Genomic DNA, 22,489 nt, shown 5'->3' on the forward strand with positions numbered 1-22,489 from the left:
AAGTAATGACAGGAGGAAATCTGTAGGGAAGCAATATTTTTTTTTTTTTAATATTGGCTAAGCTTGCATCAGCGGGGTCCCATGGGTTCCCATGACTACCATCCCCATCTTTAAATAAAGTAACAAGCTGCCTCCAGTGACAAACACTCACCCATCACTACTGCATCACTTCTGGACCACCGAGGTATGAGCTATTTCTGCCACCAGTAAAAGTTCACAATTTGTCAGCTCAAGAGCCTGTCCTTTGCTAATGGATTATTTTTGAAGTGTCTGCTGTAAGCGGAAGTTTTTATTTATTTATTTACCTTTTCTAAAAATGTGTACAAGCAATGAACTGTTTAGGCTCTGGATTCTTGGAGTAGAGTCCCTAATTTTAGAGACCTTCTCAATCATTGTTTCCCAAGACTCCGCAGGAAAAAGGGATGAGGGTGACAGTGCCCAGCCCGCATGGCCAAGTTGTCCTTTTCTCCCTCAAAGACAACCTCAGGTATGGGAAGAGAAATACAGCAGGCTTTCAAAGAAAAGAAGATACTTAATCCACAGACTGGGGCAGCCACTGGATGAGGCATCATTGCCCTACCACAGATCTCCTGAGGCCTGGACCGAAGTGACAGTTTCGTCCTTGTTTTCATATCTCAGCAACAGAATAAATAGCCCCTTATTCCCTCCACACAAACGCTGTGAAGAGCAACAGAATCCCATGCTTGAGGCATTCAGGTATGATTGTATTTTAAGCCATAGGTATTTCCTTTATACGCTTATTCATGAAAGATTTTGGAATCCCTTTGAGGAATGTAGTGAGGATTTAGACAAAGGACTTAGACACCTATCGAGGTTCTGAGTGTAATTTGGTGCTTCCTTTGTTATCTGTAGAAAGCAAGTGAATAAAAGGGCCTCTGAGGTAAACCTGCTCCCTGATGGATAGAGAAATCTGAGTGCCTAGAGAACATAACCTATTTCATCTCAGAACCCCATCAAGAATTGGTGAAAGTTGAGGGTGTCTGAAAAAACAGGCATCGAAACAAAAAAATCCAGGAGAGTCAGAGAAGATAGTCACTCCTTTGTCTCTGAGCAGTCCTTGTCTTTTGACATTTTAAAAGCAGAAGACATATTTCCTTTAATTTCTCTCACAGACTCAGCCCACCTCTTCTGGCCAATGCACTCGGCTGCAGCTGTGGGGCTTTCCTGACTCCCTGGCAGGTTTTCCATCACGCCGATACCAGCCAATGCACTCTGGTCAGCAACGCTCCTTTCCCTCAGCTCCTTATCTTCCAGGTCAAGGATGTGCTTACGAGCAGAAAGCCGAGACACAAGTGCTTCTGCAAGTTCAGAGGGTTGCTCTAGCTGAGCACCTCACTGCAACAGTATTGAGGTAGGCTACCATAGAGAGAAGAAAATAAGAAAAACAAGACCAGTGCAAAGCTATTCACGATTCTTTCCTTCTGCAGTCGGAGAACTGCTTTAAAAGAGGAATCCAGAGAAATGCTAAGGAGATGTGATGGTCTAACCCAGCATTTCATTGCTAGACAGACATAGTATGTCCATAAACACAAACAATTTTCTAAGAAATACAGCATCTGTAACTCAGCCTGGGAACACTAAATACATCAGAATATGAGGGAAGAAAAAGTAATGAAATATTTCAAAAAGGCCTTTCTCACGACAATAAAACTTTTCACCTTGTTTATAATTTAAGTGACCAGTACAGCTCCAGATTCGCAATCTTTTTCAATCAGTATCTTCATACAAAAAGAAATTATGTCTTTGAAATACAAGGAGTTAACCTATTTTTCAGTAGTGGTCTAATGACCAGCTCTGCAATAAGAATAAATTGTATTGAGACGTGTCCAAGACAGGTGAGAGATCAGATTCCCTGCTTCACCTACCATATTGTTATGGCTTTTTTTTTTTTCCTTAGTGTAATAAGTAAATGCTTGTTCATTATGCAGCCACCAGTCTATCTTGCAGCTGCTTACCAGGTTATTCATATTTGCTTTACTATGACTGAAAGAACAGCAGAATCCACAACACTTGTCCCTGAACACCATGGCTTTCTGGCAAGAATAGTTACCAGCAACCAATGATGGGACACGTCACCTTTCTTTTCTGAACCTATTCACAGTAAATTGTCAGTCATTCCAAGAGCTAAACATTTAAGCTTGCAGGCAGCAGAAGACAGCAGAGCACTCTTCAACTGCACGTTTCCACCACTCTGCAACAAACAAAACAGGAACCACTTTCTGGTCATTATTTCTCATTTAGGCAAAACTATTTCAAATGCTCAATGACAAATATATAATCTGTGGGGCGGCGGGGGGCAGGGGGAGATGCAGGGTGGGATGTATGGATCACAGAAATTTTTATCACAATACCATCCCCAAGAAAGACAATGTGCAATGGTACGAAGTAGCTGATCAGCTCCATAAGCTCTTACAGGGCTTTGAGAACTTCCACCAAATAGAAACTTGTTACAAGTGAACCACTTACTTCATTTAAATATGTAGCCTGTATAATCAGAGACTTTGAAGTAGGGAGACAGACGATCAGGATTTGCCTTTTGATCTTTCCAAATTGTTTTAGCAAGTAACAACTATGCCTGAAGTCTTTTCTGGAAAATTTTATTAGCAACAATGTTTACAATAGTCTCAGAGACCAAGGTTCTTTTAGTATCACTGTTAAATAATCTTGCAGAAACTAAAATCTTACAAAGCAAACTCAGGCTCTGCAAATAACAATGATTAATTTTATGTAAATTCAATTAAAGGCCCTAATGAAATGACCTACAATTCTATTCAATGCTTTGTACATAGGCACATTAAAAAAAAAAGATGTGCTTTCACAAGATCTGCTGGATCCACACAGATCTCAGTCTTGTTCTTTGTTCATCTACTTGTACCTGCATCAAGTCAATGGATCTTGGATGAGAACCTCTAGATCAGAATAGATGAGGCTCTGGAGCAATCAAAAAAGGACCTCAGCTTATCAATAAACCAGACACCTTCACATTTCCGAAAAAGCAGCCAAAGTTGCCTAGTTATAGACTACAGCTGTTCCACAGATTAGCATAAACTCAGTAATATTTTTTTCCCCAAATTTAAGGCAACTTAAAGAAACAACTGTCTCTCCTGAGTGTGTGTCATGAAAGACTCTGCTCACATTACACGTTCTATGCACCTCCTAAAGTATCAGAAACATTCACAGCCACTGTTATTAGACAGTGCATAGAGAGAAAAACACTGTGGTTTTGACACAGACAAAGAAAACGTGAATTTCTTTAATTTTGTTTTCTGCCCTCAAGACGAGGAAAGCAAAATTTCTTCAGGCAATCTTTCTAGCCCATGCTTATACAGTGAAAAAATGGTTATCATCTACATTTTATTGAGGAAGACCTAAAATTAATTAACTGTAGGAATGGAATGCAGAAATAGTTTTAAAAGTTAGTTTGTTTTCAAGCAATTTCTGGGTCAAAGAAGTAAAGAGAACAGCTCTGGGTTCCTCCCCCCAAACGGCACATCTGATAAATTAAATCTGTTTTTATGCAAATGTTTATAAACAAGCTCCCAGTCTTCTTACAGCTGAGAAGTGGAATTACATATAGGAAGAATGAAAGAAATATTAAAATACGAGTTAATTCCACTGGGGTACACTGGTGACAATGAGAGAAATTTGCAGAGCAACTATACACCTGAAAATGAAGTCACTGCACGTTCTACTTGTTAAACGCATGAATCTGGTCACAGTTTAGAGGGGAAAAAATGAAAAAATGGTGTACACAATTATCTCTAACCATTAACCAATGCACCATTTCAACTTACTGCTAGAAACAGATGGGCAATTCTACAAAAGAATTTGAAATACAAAAGACTTGAGGGCAGGGGAATTGCAGCTCCTCGCTTTTCAGAGGCATTTCAGCTTTTTCTTTACAGACTGAAGCTATAAGGAGTTACAAGCACTTCTCAGAAGTCAAAGAACAGCAGCGTCCAGTAGAGAGTAGCTCCTTGCCTTTATCTTGTTGTTTTTATCCCCTCCTTTATGTTTTAACAGTTTACGATCATTCTCTAAATTACATATTTTTCTTTTCCCCTCTTATCCTCTAGATGGATTTAAAACATTAATCCATTAAGAAAAGGCAATCATAGAAGCTGGAAGATGTGAGGTAGTGCTCCGGGGTCAAGTTTAAAAAACCAAACCAAACCAACACATTTAAGTGCATCTTGCATTGCATGTGTACGAAAATGTGCTTATGAAAATACACATATTGATTAGCTCAGAAGTGAAACTTCAGGAAGACATTTGGGTAGTGTGAACGTTTCAGCTACGCCTGTGTCTATTTTGGCACCTGCAATGAAGTGCTTTCATGGATGCCCATCACACACCTACAGACAGGTGTTTCGGAGAACTGCGGGACAAGTTGCTCAGTGTAGCGTGGCCATTGGGCAAGTCTTCTGTTTCAGGAGTCTGTATGAATTCTTTGGGCCAGACTCGTGCATCCACATTCACGAAACTGCTTGGTATTTACCACATACATCTGTGTTACTTATATTGGAAAAGATGCATAAAAAACTTGCCAAAAAGGATCTCAAGCAGGAAGAAAATGCACAGTTAAGAAAAATAAGAGTCGTATCTATTTCATTTATCAGAAAAGAAAGTGAAATGACTATACAATACGTACTAAGTGACTGTTTTAACTCAGAAATCAGGACAATGAAAATGAATGGCTTGAAGCAGGCAAATTAAAACAATGCACCAACATCTACAACGAAGCTGGTAGTCAGTGGGAAAAACCACCAATGGACACAGTGGATGTTCCGCTTTTGGTACCGTTCAGAGCTTTCTGTCTAATAGAAGCTGCAGACACCAAAAAAAAAAAAATAATCAAGGAAACTGCGTGACTGCAAACTGTGTGTCACCTTTGAACTACACCTTGTGGACAAATTCTGCCAGTTTTCAATGAACCTACCTGGAATGGCACCTGTATGGAATTTCTAGTACACCATTTGACTATTATCATCACACTGGTATCTTCTGGACAAAGAAATCCATTAGACACCAGTCTGACAGAGCAACAAGTTGAGAATGAAATTAAACTTGTAAATGTAAACTTGCTACATTCTCTGCAAAAAAAGTTGTCATTCTCTGACTTTATAATTACCTTTTTTCCATTTTCTTAGAGTTTTATAATACTGATTTAAAGACAAAACACCCCAACCTCCCACACAAGCGTGTGTCACATTCCAGATGTGGAACACACTGCTTAAAACTGAATATCTCCTTTGATTAAATTACTGTACCAGCTTCTGTACAAGGACCTGAAGTTTATGGCTCTGGTTTAGCGGAGTCAAGAAGTACATTTATCTGCAAAACTTAAGGTAGGTACATGCTTAAGTGCTCTGCTGAATAAATTTCTCATAATATTTTCCTCCTCCACAGTGGAGTTCATGCAATAACTTGGCTGGTCACTGACAAAACATCATTTGGATGTAGGAGACAATTGCTTAACAGCTTTTCCTCCTACAGGTTTTTGAAATTAATACTTTATTACTTCATACGAGACAGTAAAACTAATAAAAATAATTCCACAACTTTTCATAAAAATTAAAAGGATTTAAAATCAAATCTTATTAAAAAGCCAAACAAACTTTGCACTTTAAACCAAACTGGAGAAATAATATATGTACACAAACTTTTTTTAAGAGGAGATTATGATTCTCTATTCAATATCAACAGGCATTCCTCATTCATCATCTGCAAGAAACTAGGTTAGGTCTCCATAGGCCACAGTCAGAGTTATTAAGTAAGTAAATATGCCACTGCTTCTGTGCCCTCCTTTTATTTCCTTGCTTCTTCAGTCTCATCTGGCTCTCTCTCCTGATGCTCTCTTTCCCACCTCATTTCTTTCAACTCTTGTCTGTACTTCCGTTCAATGAAGCGTTTCTGATGGGCCATCTGGGGAAAGTTATCTGACACAAGGAGAAATATTTTATATTAATAAACAAACTGGTAACACAGAAAGTCTCAGCTCTTTTTTTTTTTTTTAACTTCGATGAAATTAAGGGTAGGGGGGAATAATGTTATTACCATTTTTACCCACTTATTTCTAATAATCCATAGTAAACCAGCGCTGTGTGTCATAAGACTTCGGTTTCTTTATGATTTCCACATCTCTTTCTCCTGCTACAAAGCACTGCCAAATCTAATACACTCACAAAAATAAACTATAAAGTCCTGGTATAGCAAATCAGTCAGGTATTGCCTGGATTTTACTTTCTGTTCCCTTAGCAACAGGTGGTTGATACTGAAAAATGAATGTGAGACTACTGTCAATGCTATCAGGGTTTTTTGTCTTGTCCTTAGTCCAAAAAGTATAAGCCACTGGTTCCAAGCATTGTATAGATGTTCCCATATTATTATTATTTTAGACTATGCAAAATTCACTAGATGCCCCACATTTCAGCAGGGTTCCTAATGGGAAAGTAATAGTGTAGCAAAATGGAAGACAATAAAATATTTTCCTGAAAAAGTCAGTGCTTGGCTATGTACCAGAATACAGCCTTAGCAGAGTCTTAAGAGCATGGATGAGTGAAGACTGGCTAAAAAAGACTAGACAAGGCTGAGGTGATGCAGAAATAGCTGTGAGGATGGATGCTTCCAATTTCAGACATTTGTTCATTGGCTGGTACCTTTGTACAATAGTTAGAACTGAGGCTGTAAAACCAGCTTATATAATTGATCAGAACTGCTCTCAATTTAGTGCACAGCTGACAGAATATGATGTTTTCTGCATGACCAGGGTGCTGACATTCATCTGTGTCTCTGTGCTGCAGAGACCTGCACCCTCCAGCCCGTCAGAAAACAAAGAGATGCAGTTCGTAAATCCTGTCGGGATGACATAGAGCTCTGGGATCACCACTGGCTACCTGTCTGTGTCTGAGATGAACGCAAAAGGTCATTACACTGACCTTTAAAGCCATAAACAAATCTGGGAGATGTCTCGGCAAAGGACTGCTCTCTAGCTACTTGGCTATCAAGAGGGAATTCAGCTGAGGCTCCTCCGGGAGGAGTCCCTTGACACCAAGCATCCTCCCCCTCTTTCTGGGTCCCAGGCAGCACAGATTTCTTCAGCTAAAGAACATGGTGCAGAAGTCACATAATCTGCAGGAGTTTGTGCTAGGGCAGAATTACTTTCTGCAGCTTTGTTTTACTGACTGGTGAAATTCATGCCTTTTATTATATACTACAGAAATAAAAGGTTTATTCATCAGTTATTTACAACTCAGGCATAGGAAGGTATATTTATTTAAACCAAAAAGCAATCTAAACAAAAGCAAATAGTTTTTAAATTGCTGCTGTTTTTTAAAACACTAGTGCTTCGTTTAATGGAGTTCTGGGATATTTTGTTGCTCATGTGCACCATAAAATGAAAATCGGATTTTCAGCACTGTGCCTGTAACATGATTCCTTAAAAACTCTGAAGAACTCAACTTGGTAGCAACCTGTTTGTTTATAATCCATTTAAGATGTTGAGAAGGAAATCTACTAAATAAATTCATTTTGGCTATCATATATATAAACAGCTATATGAAAATTACTTTTACTTGAATTCAACTACTTATGCATCAAAAACAAACAACTTCACTCCACAAATAAATACAAACTAGAACGAGTGCCCATAGGGGCTGTGGAGCTTCCATCCCTAGAGACAGTCAAAACTTGACTGCCAAGGCACTGAGAAACCTGGCTTAAACTGAAAGCTGGCTTTGTTTTGAGGGGTAGTTGGAGTACAGACCTCTAGAGGTCTATGGTATTCAAACAAACATGTATGTCAGAAAAAAGCTGTCAAGTCCTTGGACTGACAGGAGATGAAGCTTACAGTTTCTGAGCGGTGATACTGTCACAAGAAAAACACTCAAAGAAAACTTCATTTTGCAGGTATTCAGTGGAGGAGAGAAGTTACATTGACTGGGGATCTGCCTGTTAGATTTTAATCCAGTCTACTGTATAATCTGATATCAAATTTCACTTTCTATATTGGCAACTGAAAAGTAATTCTCCTCCTCCCCTAAACCACATCGTCAGAGATTAAATAGTCTTATCCCATTGCATGGAAAATCTCAATGAGACTTCACTGCACAGGGTTACATATAAGTTGCAACCTCTGTTGTTGATCAACTCCCTTTAAAAAATACTTGTTGGTATCATATTAACCTCACCTGTTACAAAACTGTCTTGAAAGTACTGAATGGAAAACCTGCTGCCCAGAAGCTGATGGTATTCAGCATATATGTTCTGTTCAAATCTTATCCCCCACAAAACCTACACCTCCCCAAAGACCGAGGATGTACACTAAATTATTTTCTTTGTTGCCCAAATATCTTACATTTTTCAAGTGCATCCATTGCAGCTCCCATTTCTGCTTGCTGAATACTGTGAAAGCCAAACAAAAACATGTTACATGAAATCTAAGTTGTACAGAATAAACTAAGGTTTCTGACAAAGTGGAACACCAGCTACTCTTTTGTAATAAAACTCTCTAGATAATCAGTAGCTAGTAATTCCCACAGAGTATGATATATGAGACTTTCCATAAATATGTGAGCAACAGCAGTACAGCTCCAGCAGAATATTTTTAAACTTAGATCAATAACACTAACAGAATATTCTAGTCCATTCTTCACTGAAGCATTTGCTTTCTACTTGAGAGAAAAAAAAAGAACAAAATCACAGAGGTGTGAATGCTATAAAACCAATGGTATTTTTATAACCACCACCAGATTTGCTAGTAGAAAATAAGATGAGGTCTTTGAGGTTCATGGTTGAAGTCTTCGCAACTTTGGAAAACATTCTAAAATGCCTAGAAGTAACTACATCAGATAAAAAAAACCCGAGAGCATTGCACCCTTAAGTTGGACAGCAATCCAGCAGCAAAGCCAAAGATAATGTCACTGTTTCCTGGGAGCTGTTCTGCAGTTTCTAGTGTCAGAGCCATGGATCGGTTAGCACTGCTACCCGCCTTGCAAGCAAGTTCACCAAAAAAGCTGAAGACACAAAACTATACAGACATTGAATCCCTCAGGTATTCCTGAGGTGGAATTTCAGAATAGCTTGAAGGCAGACTCGTAGCTTTCCTTTTCTAAGGCCAACCACACACTTGTCTATTTCCACGGGTAGTCATTTTGGACACTGCCACACTCCAACTTTAACATCCCGTGATTAATTTTTTATTATACCTTGGGCCTTTACCGCATCCTATTCTTTCCCCTTTGAAGTAAACAGCTACTGTGTATGTCCTGGCATGAGATGGTCCCACTGTCTGCAAAGTCCTGAAATGAGAAAGATATGATTTACTCAAGCAGGAAGTATTAAAAACCAGAATCTGTCTGTGGCACATAGATCACTGAGCTTTCAGTCTTATCAATACATACAGTGCAATTAATACAAAGCATGGAGCAAGGGTTGAAAGATGCCTGTACAAATCACATTAACCCAGAGATTACCATTATGTCACACAATAAAAAGAAGAAATTTACATAAAATGCACCTTGTTTACATTGGTTATATTTATTCCTCCAGATTCACTCAGGAGTACCATATGAAAATTAAAACTTTAGCCTATAAGCAAAAACGCAAAATGTAACATGAAGTGCTTAAACGCTGTAAAAACACTTGTAATAAAGTCATATAAATTGTGTGTAGCAGTGCAATTATAAATAATCAAACCAATATGATTATTGTGCAAACTAAAATCTTAGTCCCTGAGAGTTGTGCAGTTTTTAAGGTCTTAAAAGGACTTCATATTGGACATGGTAGCTCTCTACTGTGAATTATCATAGTACAAAGAAATTTTCCATCAACTTTGAGAAGTTCCGGTTTGTCACAAAACAAACTTTCCATCTGAGCTGAAGTCTAGGACATGCATCAACAACCATCTAAAGTGAAAAAAAAAAATCTGCAGACATCCAATGAATTGCTGCTTCTGCTGTTTCTTCCTGCTGTCCCAAATCTCTCCCCACTGTCAGCTCAAATTCTGCCCACTATCTTGTTTCTTTTTGGAAGAACCATCAATTTCACATCAATTTTTAAAGTATCTAACTACAGTGCTTTTTCTCCATGTGCTGTGACAAGAGCAAATAAAGCCCACCCCAAATTTAAAAGCAATAGTACTGACTGCAGTGAAACATATAACCCCAAGAAAAGGAATTTAAGAAGATAATAGGAAGATAACAGCATATTACTAGCTCTAAGCTGTACTATAAAAATCAATTTATCATCACAGCAAAACAAAACAAACATTTGGTACTTGATACTGAGTGGATTTTAGAAGAATCAGGAATTGTTTCTTTTGTATTCATCTCCCTCACTGAAGACAAAGCTGTGAGTCCTCATACAGAGACACTGAAGAATCAGATTTGCAGAGCGTCAGTTGCAACGTTAAAGCTATCGTATTTCTGAAGTGCACTGTTTGTCGCTATAACTGAACTGCTACATTTCATTGAAAACTTTATTATGCTAAATGTGACGAATGCACTTAGACTTTCATTCTTCATCATTTTTGATTTAATAATTCCAACACCACAAGCCTTGAACTTTCATAGCCTTTATCTCTTCTTTTCAGGGCTAAAATTGCATCCATTCTTACATTAATTGAATGGATATGGACGCAATATACAATCTTAAGTTTGTTATTACCTCTTTGAAGCAGCTATTATACTATTTTACAACTGAAAGAGAGAATGGGGATCCACCCCATCCAGCTTCAGGTATCTAACTGAGGGGTACAAGTTAAGACATTCATTACTCTGAACCTCTTCTACCACTGAACAGGAGAACGTATATGGGCTGAATTGCACAGCAAAAGTGTCCAAAACGTGTGTTGCCCCTCAGTGCCTGACTCTGCGGATTAGAAGGAGCCTATAATCAGGACGTGTAACACAAGGCATTTGTTATGTTTGCTTAAAATGTAGACTGTAGAGGAACTTCATACTATTACTGAAAATGGAATGGCTGTATCTTGACTTTACACCCTGTCACTGTTCCATTCCCTTAATTTAAAATACTGCCATTCCTTACATTAAAAGAAGAACAAATACAGACTGATGCCAATGAAATACTCCATTAAAACACAGAAATTGTATTTCCCCTTGCAACTGTACAAGGTAAAATGCTTACTAATTCTTCCTTGCAATGTCTTAAAACATCTAAAGCTTGGGAAACATTGGTTCAACATTTTCCATCTTCAGACAAAGAGAGACCGGAGGGCTTGGATAGCTACAATAAAACCAAACTGCGTGAAGAACACAGGGTGACTGATCACATCATCATCCACATACAAGACAGACTGATAATTGGCTTGTATCCATCAGATGTCAGTTCTTACTTGTAAAGAGGAATGTCTGGCTCTTTTCCTTCTGTCCTGAGAGTCAAGCAGCACTGTTGAAGCTGAGATTTAGGATCATTCCAATCTTGATTTAAAATAAATTCCTGTAAGAAGTTCGCAAAGATGCTTTTAAGATTGAGAGATTGTGGTAAGTCCCAAATGCAATAATGTGTTAAAACATAGTGGCAGGAAAGTAGGAACCTGACTGATCTTACCTTTAGACGTGGGAAAAAGCATACATTCATGAAAGTGTGAACGTATTCCAAATCTTTATCAATGTACAGGGCAGCAATAAAGGCTGGGGAAAAAAAACAACAGCATAAAATGGTGCTGTCACTCATCCAAGGAGAACTTTAATGGCTTGCACTTTTACAAACGAGTATCTCTGAGTACTCAAAAGCCATATTCAATTACATTTCACAGCAGTGATCTGATGAGGGTATTATTATCCTGCATACACAGGAAAAAATAAAGTTGACCAAGAGATTAAGTGATTTACCCAAATCCACTCAGTCATTTAAAGAGCTAGAAACAACACTCAGCTCCTAATCTCACTTTTTAACCAGGAGACCATGGATACTTTCAAATAAATCACTACTGGGTACAATAAAAAAGTTTTAGATATAAATCAGTCCTGTTTGCGATATTTCCATTTGCTTAGAGGATTTGGCAAAAGCCAAGGGGTCTGAATGGCTCACATAATATATCAAAATATACAAGATACAGATTTACTTTCTTTGCAGAATATTTATCACTATTTCCACTTTCTTTGGAAAGAAGTTAGCACAAACTTCCATAAATGGACTAAAAATAATTTAATTTCCATGTAGGTTTCCCTCTTGTGGAATGACCATTTTTAAGCATCCTAAAATTCAGTCAAATGAACCACAGATATACCCACCTGCTGAGGACCTGCTTATCTTCTAACAGCAACAATAACATATTAATGAAACATTGAAAGTGCTGTTAAATAGCTCCACTCAAATTACACACTTTAACTTTCTAGACATGCTTTTGACCCCTCAATTTCAAAGCCTACAACTTTGTATCTGCAATTACAGCTCCTCCATGCATTCATACAGTTTTTAAAAATCTAGGCTGGTGTTCAAAAATTTGGCTCTCAGAGGTATAGGCATAATTCATTTGAAAACCTGAACATACATTTTTAATAGTGATTTGTGAGATTTCTAATGGCTTTCTTAAACAAGCCCCAAGGAAAAAGAAATCGCATAAGTACCAAGCTGTCATAACCAAGTTAACTCACATTCCAAGAGATCGGCCAAAGTCTTAGTTCGAAGAGCTACAGGTCTTTTTGTCTTGTCATTAGTGATGGCAAATTCTTGCATACCCAGCTCTTCCGCCACCTTGGCCTGAGTCCTGTTGTTTACCAAAGAACTTCTCAACAGCTGCAACAGAAAGAAGGTCCACTCAATGGTAACAAGCAGCAATGTTAAACTATAAAAGGCTGGGAGGGAGAGTTGGGGGAAAAAAGTTCTATATCCTTGTAGCCTCTCACTTCTCTCAGTTTATCTTTTGTTTCAGCACACTTCAAATGATTTACATAAACATACACACACATTATTTCTATTGCTAATTTTTCCTTCTGCTTCAATTCTTCTCACCAAATTTTATCTATTCTATGGACACATTACTTCTGCTGATACGTCTTGCATTTAAAATGCTTGGTTGTGAGTTTGCAGTCATATACCATCTCTTCAACAGTCCCGTACTTTTTCAGATAATTTGCATTTCTCCAGTTTAAGTAACACACTGTTAAACACTTTTTTCCACATTAAGTATAAACCTACAATATTCTGGAGTCTATAGAGCAGCTTCCAGTTACCACCAAATAAGAAATAAATAGGTAGCAATTAAAACAAATACACATTAAAGCAAGACAGTCTGGTGTTTCCAAACAAGTAGACAAGGAAGATGCTCTATTCATTTGGCCAGAGACGAAAATGCACAACTGGAGAGCCTGTATGTATGGTTTGCTCTACTGAAAACAGTATAGCTGAGCTGGTGCATTCCTGACAAAGATCCAGCTCTAACATTTTCAGTGTGAGACAATGTTCAGGACATCTGGTTCTCCAGAAGAGTTCCCTGGAGTGCTCAACCCTGGCTCCAGACAGATTGCTTAAACAAACATAGAGCTCTGGGAAAGATACACTCCAATACAGCTTAAGGGAGTATTTTTGATTTTTAGGGTTTCATACAATTTTTTGAACCCCTGGTTAAGGTGAACTTTTTTTCCAGTTTCTTTGCTTTTTGCCTTTAAATTAAACAGCATTAATTTAAGAAGTTAGGGACATTATGGGAGGTGGGGGTGAGAGTGAACATCTCTCTTTTCCACTGTTTGTATGTTATGCAGAGTTCAATATCTGCATAAACATTTTTTTTCTCTTTGTCTTCCATGTCACATTTGCTCAGCTTATTAGATCCAAGTTATATGCTACCTGGCTCCAGCATGTCAAGTGAGCTTATGAAAATAAAGATTTATTTGCTGCACTTGATACTTCATCTCTGACAATAGATAAATAAAGAACTGTATGTTCATAATTTGTTTGGCAATGATGTATGAAGCAGATATTCACACCTTGATCTTCATAAACTAGGCAGACAGCAGACAGGATTACTACCTGCCTCCGTAATATCTGCTTAAACTCATCTTCTACTTGTTCCTTTCCAAATTTTTTCCCTGTTACATCCTTAAGATATATAAACAATACTTTCCCCAACAAAATCCTAAGTATGATACGGAGCCTACATGACAGAAGTGCAGTATCATGTGACAAAGATCTGTTTCTTGTAATTGGAAAAGAAGTATTTGGTTTGGAGTGTTTGCAGAGGATTTCTTCTGATGGGACCCGTAATCATGATTAGTAGTATCATAAAACAAAGAGCAAGATATACACTACAGAGTGTATTAGAGATGGAAAAAACCTGTTATCCTTCTAGCACTGTGGTTATCAACTTGCTCTGTATCAGAATTTGCCTCCTTTACATGTGTGATCTAGCAAGAAACTCCATTCCCCTTAATGATACGGGGAAGACATGGTATCTGTGCCTTCCCAGCACCTTTTTTAGAGCTCTTCTCCGCTCTGTCAACACACAGCCTGCATCATTGCAGATACTGTAACATGTGACAGATGTTCAACTGGAGCTTAACTCTAATTACAAAGCAATTTTTTTTTTATTCTTCCATCTTCACACAGCATACTGCTACCCATGACAGCAGCATAAGCCAGTACTGGAGAAACTGTATCTTCCAATTGTGAACAAAATTTCGACCTCTTTTTTGGCCAATCACTTGGCTATATAGACAAGACTACATTCTCCTTTCTTTTTCTTAAATATGCTAAATTTACAGACAAGTAATCACTACACACTGGGAATCCACTGCATTGCCAGTAAAATTGAATCTTCCTATCCTTGACCAAAAGTATCCTCAACACTACAAAGACCATTCAGCTGATGTTCCATTATTACTTGAGATATAAGTATGTTCTCAGATAACAGAGGAAAGAGCTCAGTGTTTGCACTGTCTCTTCAAATCCCATATCAGTAGTCTCCTTTCTCACACACCTTATTTCATTTGTCCTCAAATTTAAAACCATTCTAAGACAACTTTCTTTTTCACTGCACACACATCCCCGGAGTTGAAATTTTATTCTGGGCATTGCCTACTTCTTCATATCTTAATGTGTTTTCAGTATCCATTACATTACTTTCTAGTTTCCCCTATAAACCTGGACTGTACAACTTGTTCTACTTGCCAGCTCGCTAATCATTAAATTAAGCAACACTGAAATGTTCTGATCATTTATCTAGTATTTACACCCATTAATAGAACACTTCATATCCTTCTTGCCAAACAGTTCTTGAAAGATTTATCTTACTATAACAACACTGATGCCTACATCCTTAAAAGTCACCTACAAAGCAAAAAAAGCACCACCAATCATGGATTTCTGCCTTATGTTTTTGTTTCTCTGAAGAATGAATAAGACAAGGCTCTTTCTCTTTTAACTTTTACTTCAAAAGTTCAGGCTTTACCTACTCTGTCTCCTGAATAGTGCAGAGGAATCCATACAAACAAAAATGAAACTTAAGAAATAGCGAAGAAAAATTACTTTTAGTCAGAGCATATGCTTTTTTCCTTATAAACAGCTTTAGCTCAAATACTCAAGAATATTCTTGAAAACCAACTGCCTGCTAGAGACTTAGCATTGCTATCTCTTTATTGATTGGGGAAAACCACTCTGAGTAGCTAAGAAACCTACAGTGCTACTTTCCAATTTTAACTAGAAGACTGAACTCATATTCCTGATACATGTATCGTACTTTCATTCTAGTCAAGACTTGAAAACTAAGAAAAATATAGTAAGCTTAAGAAAATTTCTTCCCCACAAATAAAGCCACAGCTGTCTAGCTCCATTACTAAATGAATCAATCAGGAAAAAAACCTACATATACTACCATCCTATGTTTAAAGTGCTGTAAATTCATGAAACATCCCCAAACTGGGTTGTTCAGAGCCCACATACTAGAGGCTGAAAGGCTACAGTAATCAACAACAGACTACAGTAACAATAGTAAAATTAAATTTAAAAGCTACCACAGGAGCTTCACACTGGAGACAACAGGAAAATCAGACTAAAATAGATGTAAAAACTTCATATCTGGAAACATAACCCTGCCTGGTTGCTGGTTCAACAGACTAGAAGCCATGAATAAAAAAAGTCATGTGATGTGTCTATTTAAAAAAATGGTTCAAGACACCCATCTTTAAACAAGAACTAGTCTTATCTCCCAATTTCATCACTGACATCCTTAAAATTACTGATCCATTTCACAGACAGAACAAAAATTATTGCAGTGGGCTCATAAATCACCATTTCCTATTCATTGCAGTGCTCATGACTTAAAATTAACAAAGCCTTATTAAGAGCAGTGGTTGCTGAGGCTTCTTTTATTAATCAAATACAGAATAATTCACTAGCTGCTCCCATAATTTCAGTCTCCATCCCACTCTTGCATTCCTGGACAGCATGATTGATGGCAGTCTCACCGTTAAGTGCCCTTCATGATGATCAGGGAAATGTATGAATAAATACTCTGTGGCTACCAACTGCATTATGGAGTCACCCAGGAATTCCATCCTCTGGTTGTGGCCTCTGAAAAATGAGACATCAATGCAGCAAAATCAATAAGCACTCAGGAAGGAAAAAACAAAACCAGCATGCACACACAAATTAAAATAAAGAATGATCTGAAGGTGAGCCTCGCTCATTTCCAAACACATTTAAGACACTTTTCCAGTGTTAACCAGGTGAGACGAAAACACTGTTCATTACTGTTGTAACAACAGCTTTCAGAAAAAAAGCAAATCAGGGTAGCTACATATAAACACAACTATTAGATCTGAGACTAATTGAATGAGAAGAGCAGTTGACATCAAGGGGTAAGATCTCTATCTGTGACTTCTTATAAAAAAATGAACTAACAAATGCAACAACTTCGATAAAGAGAAAGGTCTGTCCATTCACAAGAAATTAAGGGGTCAGGGTTTAAACCCATGTGAGGTCTTGGACTGGGTGACCACTGGTGTGGCTCAGCTGTTTACCTTAAAAGGAGGCCTGGCAGCTTCACACACCACAGAACACGAGGGCTGCACTTGGACCAAAGAGTATGGTTTTACTTCTTTCCTCTGTCCAAATGTACCTCCAAGTACGTTTTGCTACTGTCTCAGGAGTCATGTGTGAATACCAATGAGGCAGGAGGCTCAGAAGAAACACCAGGATGGCTCTCTAACATCTTCTGTAGTCTTTCCCAAGGTATCCACTACTGACTACAGTCAGAGACAGGATACTGAGCCAAGTAGGCTTGCAAACATAGCTGCTCTACTCTCTTCTGGAGAACAGACAGAATCATAGAATCATTTCAGTTGGAAGAGACCCTCAGGACCATTGAGTCTAGCCATAACCCAACCTAACTCTAGCACTAAACCATGTCCCTAAGAACCTCACTTAAACATCTTTTAAACACCTCCAGGGATGGTGATTCCACCACTTCCCTGGGCAGCCTGTTCCAATGCCTGACAATCCTTTCCTAATATTCAATCTCAACCTCCCCTGGTACAACTTGAGGCCATTTCCTCTTGTCCTATCACTTGCTACATGGGAGAATAGACCAACACCCTCCATGCTACAACCTCCTTTCAGGTGATTGTAGACAGCAATATGGTCTCCCATCAGCCTCCTTTTCTCAAGGCTAAACAGCCCCAGTTCCCTCAGCCTCTCCTCATCAGACTTGTGCTCCAGGCCCCTCACCAGCTTCATTGCCCTCCTCTGCACTCTGCACTGAAATAACATCCCATATTTCTTTACAAATAAAGCAACTTGGGATACTAACAGAAGGACCAACAAAGCTATATGAGGACTCTTGCTGTGTACTCACAGAGTCAGATGGTTAAAGCCTACTGTCCTCAGAGTGAACGCACGTGCTAGAAGCCGAACATGAGTAAAGATGACTCCAATTGCCTCCTCAAACTCTGTAAGCTTCTGAAGAACTGGAGAGGTCTCAATGAGCTGCCTGTCAGTATTGGACTCCTGCAGCTGTAAATACAATGAAGTGCAAATAATGACAAGCTGACATGGTTTCAGAACTTTTCAGAGAAAAGCAAGCCTTCTGTAAACCAAGGGCAAAAAAATACACTGAACAAGTTGTTCTGTAAAGAGCTGAACTGAGAAAACCCAGTTTCCTCTGACTTTTTGTCTTGTATAATGCGCTGGGTCAGCTGAGACAGGGTTAATTTCTACACTGCCAGGATGCCTGACCCAGAAGTAACCAAAGGGAGTAGTCCATACAACACAAGGTCATGCTCATTTACATAGTGGAGGAGCTGGGGGGGGCAGTGTCTCTGTCTCTGGCTGGCATGGCCAGTGCAGTCAGGGTTGGCTCATTCTTGACCATACAGTTTGGTACTTTTGTATTTTGGGTGAGAGTCACAGCTCAGGGCAAGGGCTGTTTCTCAGCGTGAGCTGTGGCCGGGGCAATGGGACAGTTCTTCGGTGCGAGCTGCAGTTGGGAGCCCAGTTACCACTTTGGAAAAGGGTGGGCTGTCGCTACATGGATTGGGTTGTTCTGTGTACCCATCACTTTTGTAGGTTCTTCCATTACTGTTGTTGTTACTGTTTGTTCGGGGGTTTTTTTTCTGTCCTTTGCTGTTCTGTTAACCTGTTCTTATTCCAACCCATGAGTTTTGCCTTCGTTTTCTGATTCTCCTCCCCATCCCACCGGGGGCAGAGTGAGCAGCAGCTCATGGTTTTAGCTGCCAGCTGGAGAGGGAACTGGGGCTAAACTATGACAGTCCTTTTTGGTGAGCAAGGTAGGAGAAATGATGGGTTGGAATAACAACAGAGCTAACCAGAGTGTGTTAAAGTTTACTACATTAATTAAGTCATGATGTTTCTTTGTTTGTCCACATGGCTGTGTCATCTGAATTCCTACATGCCCTACGTGTTCCCTGCAATGCTGTTTATTACATCTGGGAAAAGGATTAGATTTATCAAATTGTTGTCCCACGTAATATCAACCTATAAGATGGTGATTTCATTTCTTACATGGCTCTGCTGGTATTTTTATAAGACATTGTTGGTATTTCCATAGCTCGGGTGCCATCTCTCAGAATTGATTAGCAATCACAGCCAGTCTATGGAGAAGATGGAGGGGGGAAATTTTCCCTCATTTCTTCACCTTCCTTTTCTCCTGTGGCTTAGGTGCAACAGTTTTTGAGGATTTTGAACACCCTGGGGATATTCAAGCTAGCATGCTCTGGTTGCTATGTCTTCTGAATACGTGCCAGGTCATATACAGCATTACAAAAGGATGTGTTAAGAATATCACCCATAGATTTGCCCCAAGGTTGGATGGTCATGGGTGGAACGCCATGTGGGAAAACATGGGCAGGTATCTAGAGAATTTCTCCCCCCTGATGGTTTGGAGCTTCACTCCTGAACAAGTGCAGGATCCTGATGAGGTGATAGAATATTTAAAACCAAAATGCTCTGGATATTCCAAAAAAGCACTGAAGAACATCAAAACAACCCGCAGGTGGAGCGAACTGCCAAGATTAAAGTGTCTCAGGTAGATTTGGACTGGCAACACAAAGGTGAATTATTTATAGCTCAGTGGGTCCATGATGCCTCAGGTCATCAAGGAAGGGATGCAACATACATATGGCCTCGTGATCAAGGGATGGGCAAAGGCAAACCCATCTGTGGGATTGTTTTTACTCAGGGACCTGGGTGCACTTGGTGGATAATGCTGAAGGGTGGAGGAATCCAATGTGTACCTCAGGGGGATTTGATTTTGGACGAGAATACTCCCATTATTTGAATTGTATGATGGTAATTGCTGCATAATACTATACATCAGACTAACAATATTCAGTAAGTATCTTGCAGTTTAAAGAAGAATGAGCAAAACAAAGTCTGACAATGATGGAATCAAAGCTTGCTCCAACAACTGGTATCCATCCACCTCCACGAGTTGTGCCTTTGTTTTCTGATTTTCCTCCCCATCCCCACAGGGGCAGGAAAGGGGTGAGTGAGTGAAATGTGGTTTTAGCTACCGGCTGGGGTGGGGGACTGGGGCTAAACTACAAGAAATAATTACTCAAAGAAGAAGTGAGATCTAAAGTATGCTTTTTTAACAGTTGAAGCAGTTACAACACATTGCTTATATAGTCTTGTCTTTACATGTGGCTAGCATGGCCTACTTGTTTTCACAAAACACGTACAATTGTATGTGTCTGAGCTTTTTAATATTATTATATTGCTTGCAACTGAGCAACAGATTCAAAAATTATTAGAATAGGGCTGGCAGACTGACAGCATGTCAAGATGAGACAAAATCCAAATCTATTTCTCCCACTTTCCTTCAGTATATTAAAAAAAAAAAAAAAAAAAAATCAATAATATATATTTAGTATATGAAAATTCAAAAGGGCACAATAACACAAGAAAATGAAAATTATCACTTTGTTTCAGCATCTTTTCTTATCAGTTTTTTGTCTTATGTCCTTAGTATGGTGACACTGTTAAATGGCTTTCTGGAACTGGGAAATGGCTTAAGCATTTCCTCCAGCCAGTCTGGGCATCTCTTTCATATAGCAATACCTTTGAGGAAGAATCACCTACATCAGGATGCCTGAAGGAGAAGTAAGAATAGCCACTTTTTTTTTTTTTTTTTGAAGTAGCATCAAAATCTCTTTTGGTTTGTTGCCTCTCTCTTTTCTATTAGTTGATTACACTCAATTTGCTTTTTTCCTTAAACACTACTGAGCTTTCAGGTGACATTTTCATAAAATTACATATTCCAGCACCAAAATTCCACACTTGGGTGATAATGGTCAGTTTGGAGTTCAGTTGCCTGTGTAGCTGAGACTGCTTTTTGCTCCCTCATGCACAGCCCTTTTTATTTACCTACACAGAATTTCTTCTGCTTTTTTACTCCATAGTTAGTCACTCTCACATGCTCGCGATCAGACCACAATTCTTCAGTCTGCTGTTTTCCCTGCTACCCTGGAACATTTGGTATTGTCAACAAACAGCCACCTCACCGCTCATCCTCTTCCCTAAGCTGACGATGTGAACAGCCTGTACTTCAGCAAAGACCCCTAGGGAAATCTGCCAGCGATTTTCATCCCTTGTAAGATGTGGTCATTTCACTCCTGTTCTCCATTTCTTATGTCTCGGCCATTCCTTTAAATCTTGTAAGGGCTGACACTATCCACTGGCGTTCCTATTTTTTTTTCTTCCTTTTTTAAAAAAATCCCACATTTCTAAAAGCTGTTTGTGAGTGCTTTTCCAATAGCTTCTTAGGAAACCCAGCAGACAGTATCATCTGCATCATCATGCGCTTTTCTGTCTCCTCTAAAATCTAGTCATTTGTGAGGCAGGACTTGCCCTTTACATGTTGACTCTTTCTAAAGAGACTGCATTTATCCAGTTTATCCCAACTTTGAGAAGATGAATGAGATGCCACCAAAATGTTACCTCTCACTAGATCTATTGTATAAGCACAGTTATATATCAAACACGAGCCAAGGAAAGATGGATGATTAATCCTCAGGGAGGCAGACACTCATCATTTATTAAAACAAAATAAAACCACCACCAACAAAAAACAAACAACAAAAAATCCAAAACCAAACACAAAGGCAAATATATATACACTAATTTAGCTACTTTTTAGCACAATTTCTGAGATGTCATTGCAATGGAAACCTATGGAAAAGCATCTCTGAAAATAAAACAGAGCCATGAAATTTATTATAGAAAGGGATACACTTACTTGGAGTGGGTGTAGTGGATAATTAAGCCATACATCCCGCAGGTCCTGCAAACATTGAGAGATGCCTTTAATGCTCAAGGGAGTCATTTAACAAATTCCACAGTACTAAATAAAATGTCATTACTTGAAATACTGAACTATTTCAGATGCTGACTCTGCTTATTGCAAATTCAATAGTGCTGGCAAACTAATTTTTGAAATCGTGTATTTGCTGTTGAAACTGCCTGTAGTCTCCCAATTAGCTTGTGTCAAAGAGGTGGGAAAATCCTTGAACCAAATAAAAAGTGGTTAAAGGAAGAAAAAGATTTGTTCAAGCCTCAGGACTAACTTTATTTGCAAGTACTCCTCAGTAGCAAGTTTGACTTCACCAAAGGCAAAGACTAAAAAAGGAAAAAAAAAAAACCACACACCACTTACTTTCTTCTATTTAATACAGGCTTCCTTCACTACAGGCACTGAGCAGCAAAAGAACACTGAGTTACAATAAGCTTCCAAATACTTTTATTTCAAATAAGCTTTGTAATTTCAGAGACTTTCAAGAAGGAAAACACTGTATAATTCATTCCCCCACCATCACCACATGTATTATCCCAGCAGCATGTATTGGTTACTTTCCTTAGCCATTATATGGGATAAATTTCCAATTAACAGTGATTTAAGATGCACTATGCAAGAACAGATCAGACTTTAATAATGCAATTGGGTAAACATTAGATGCAATCCCCTGTATTTTTTTCAAAGATATGTTTAAAAATT

At 38.7% G+C, this 22,489-nt stretch overlaps 1 protein-coding gene across 2 annotated transcripts in view; it reads right to left on the bottom strand.

The window, feature by feature from the left end:
- Positions 1 to 2,788: 2,788 nt before the first annotated feature.
- DROSHA (drosha ribonuclease III) overlaps positions 2,789 to 22,489 on the bottom strand; it is a 72,734-nt gene continuing 53,033 nt past the window's right edge. Inside the window, exons 24-32 of one of the 2 annotated variants that reach the window (XM_065628056.1) lie at positions 21,734 to 21,778; positions 17,834 to 17,991; positions 16,446 to 16,551; positions 12,639 to 12,780; positions 11,590 to 11,672; positions 11,375 to 11,478; positions 9,228 to 9,320; positions 8,378 to 8,424; positions 2,789 to 5,960 (exon numbers count right to left, since the gene is read on the bottom strand). In XM_065628056.1, the coding sequence (XP_065484128.1) occupies positions 5,830 to 5,960; positions 8,378 to 8,424; positions 9,228 to 9,320; positions 11,375 to 11,478; positions 11,590 to 11,672; positions 12,639 to 12,780; positions 16,446 to 16,551; positions 17,834 to 17,991; positions 21,734 to 21,778 (909 nt within the window). In that variant the 3' untranslated portion in view covers positions 2,789 to 5,829. Of the gene's footprint in view, positions 5,961 to 8,377; positions 8,425 to 9,227; positions 9,321 to 11,374; positions 11,479 to 11,589; positions 11,673 to 12,638; positions 12,781 to 16,445; positions 16,552 to 17,198; positions 17,288 to 17,833; positions 17,992 to 21,733; positions 21,779 to 22,489 lie in introns of those variants that run through there. The other variant, XM_065628057.1, reaches the window with a different exon arrangement.

This window comes from Caloenas nicobarica, chromosome 2, assembly GCF_036013445.1.
Source record: "Caloenas nicobarica isolate bCalNic1 chromosome 2, bCalNic1.hap1, whole genome shotgun sequence".
NCBI lineage: Eukaryota > Metazoa > Chordata > Aves > Columbiformes > Columbidae > Caloenas > Caloenas nicobarica.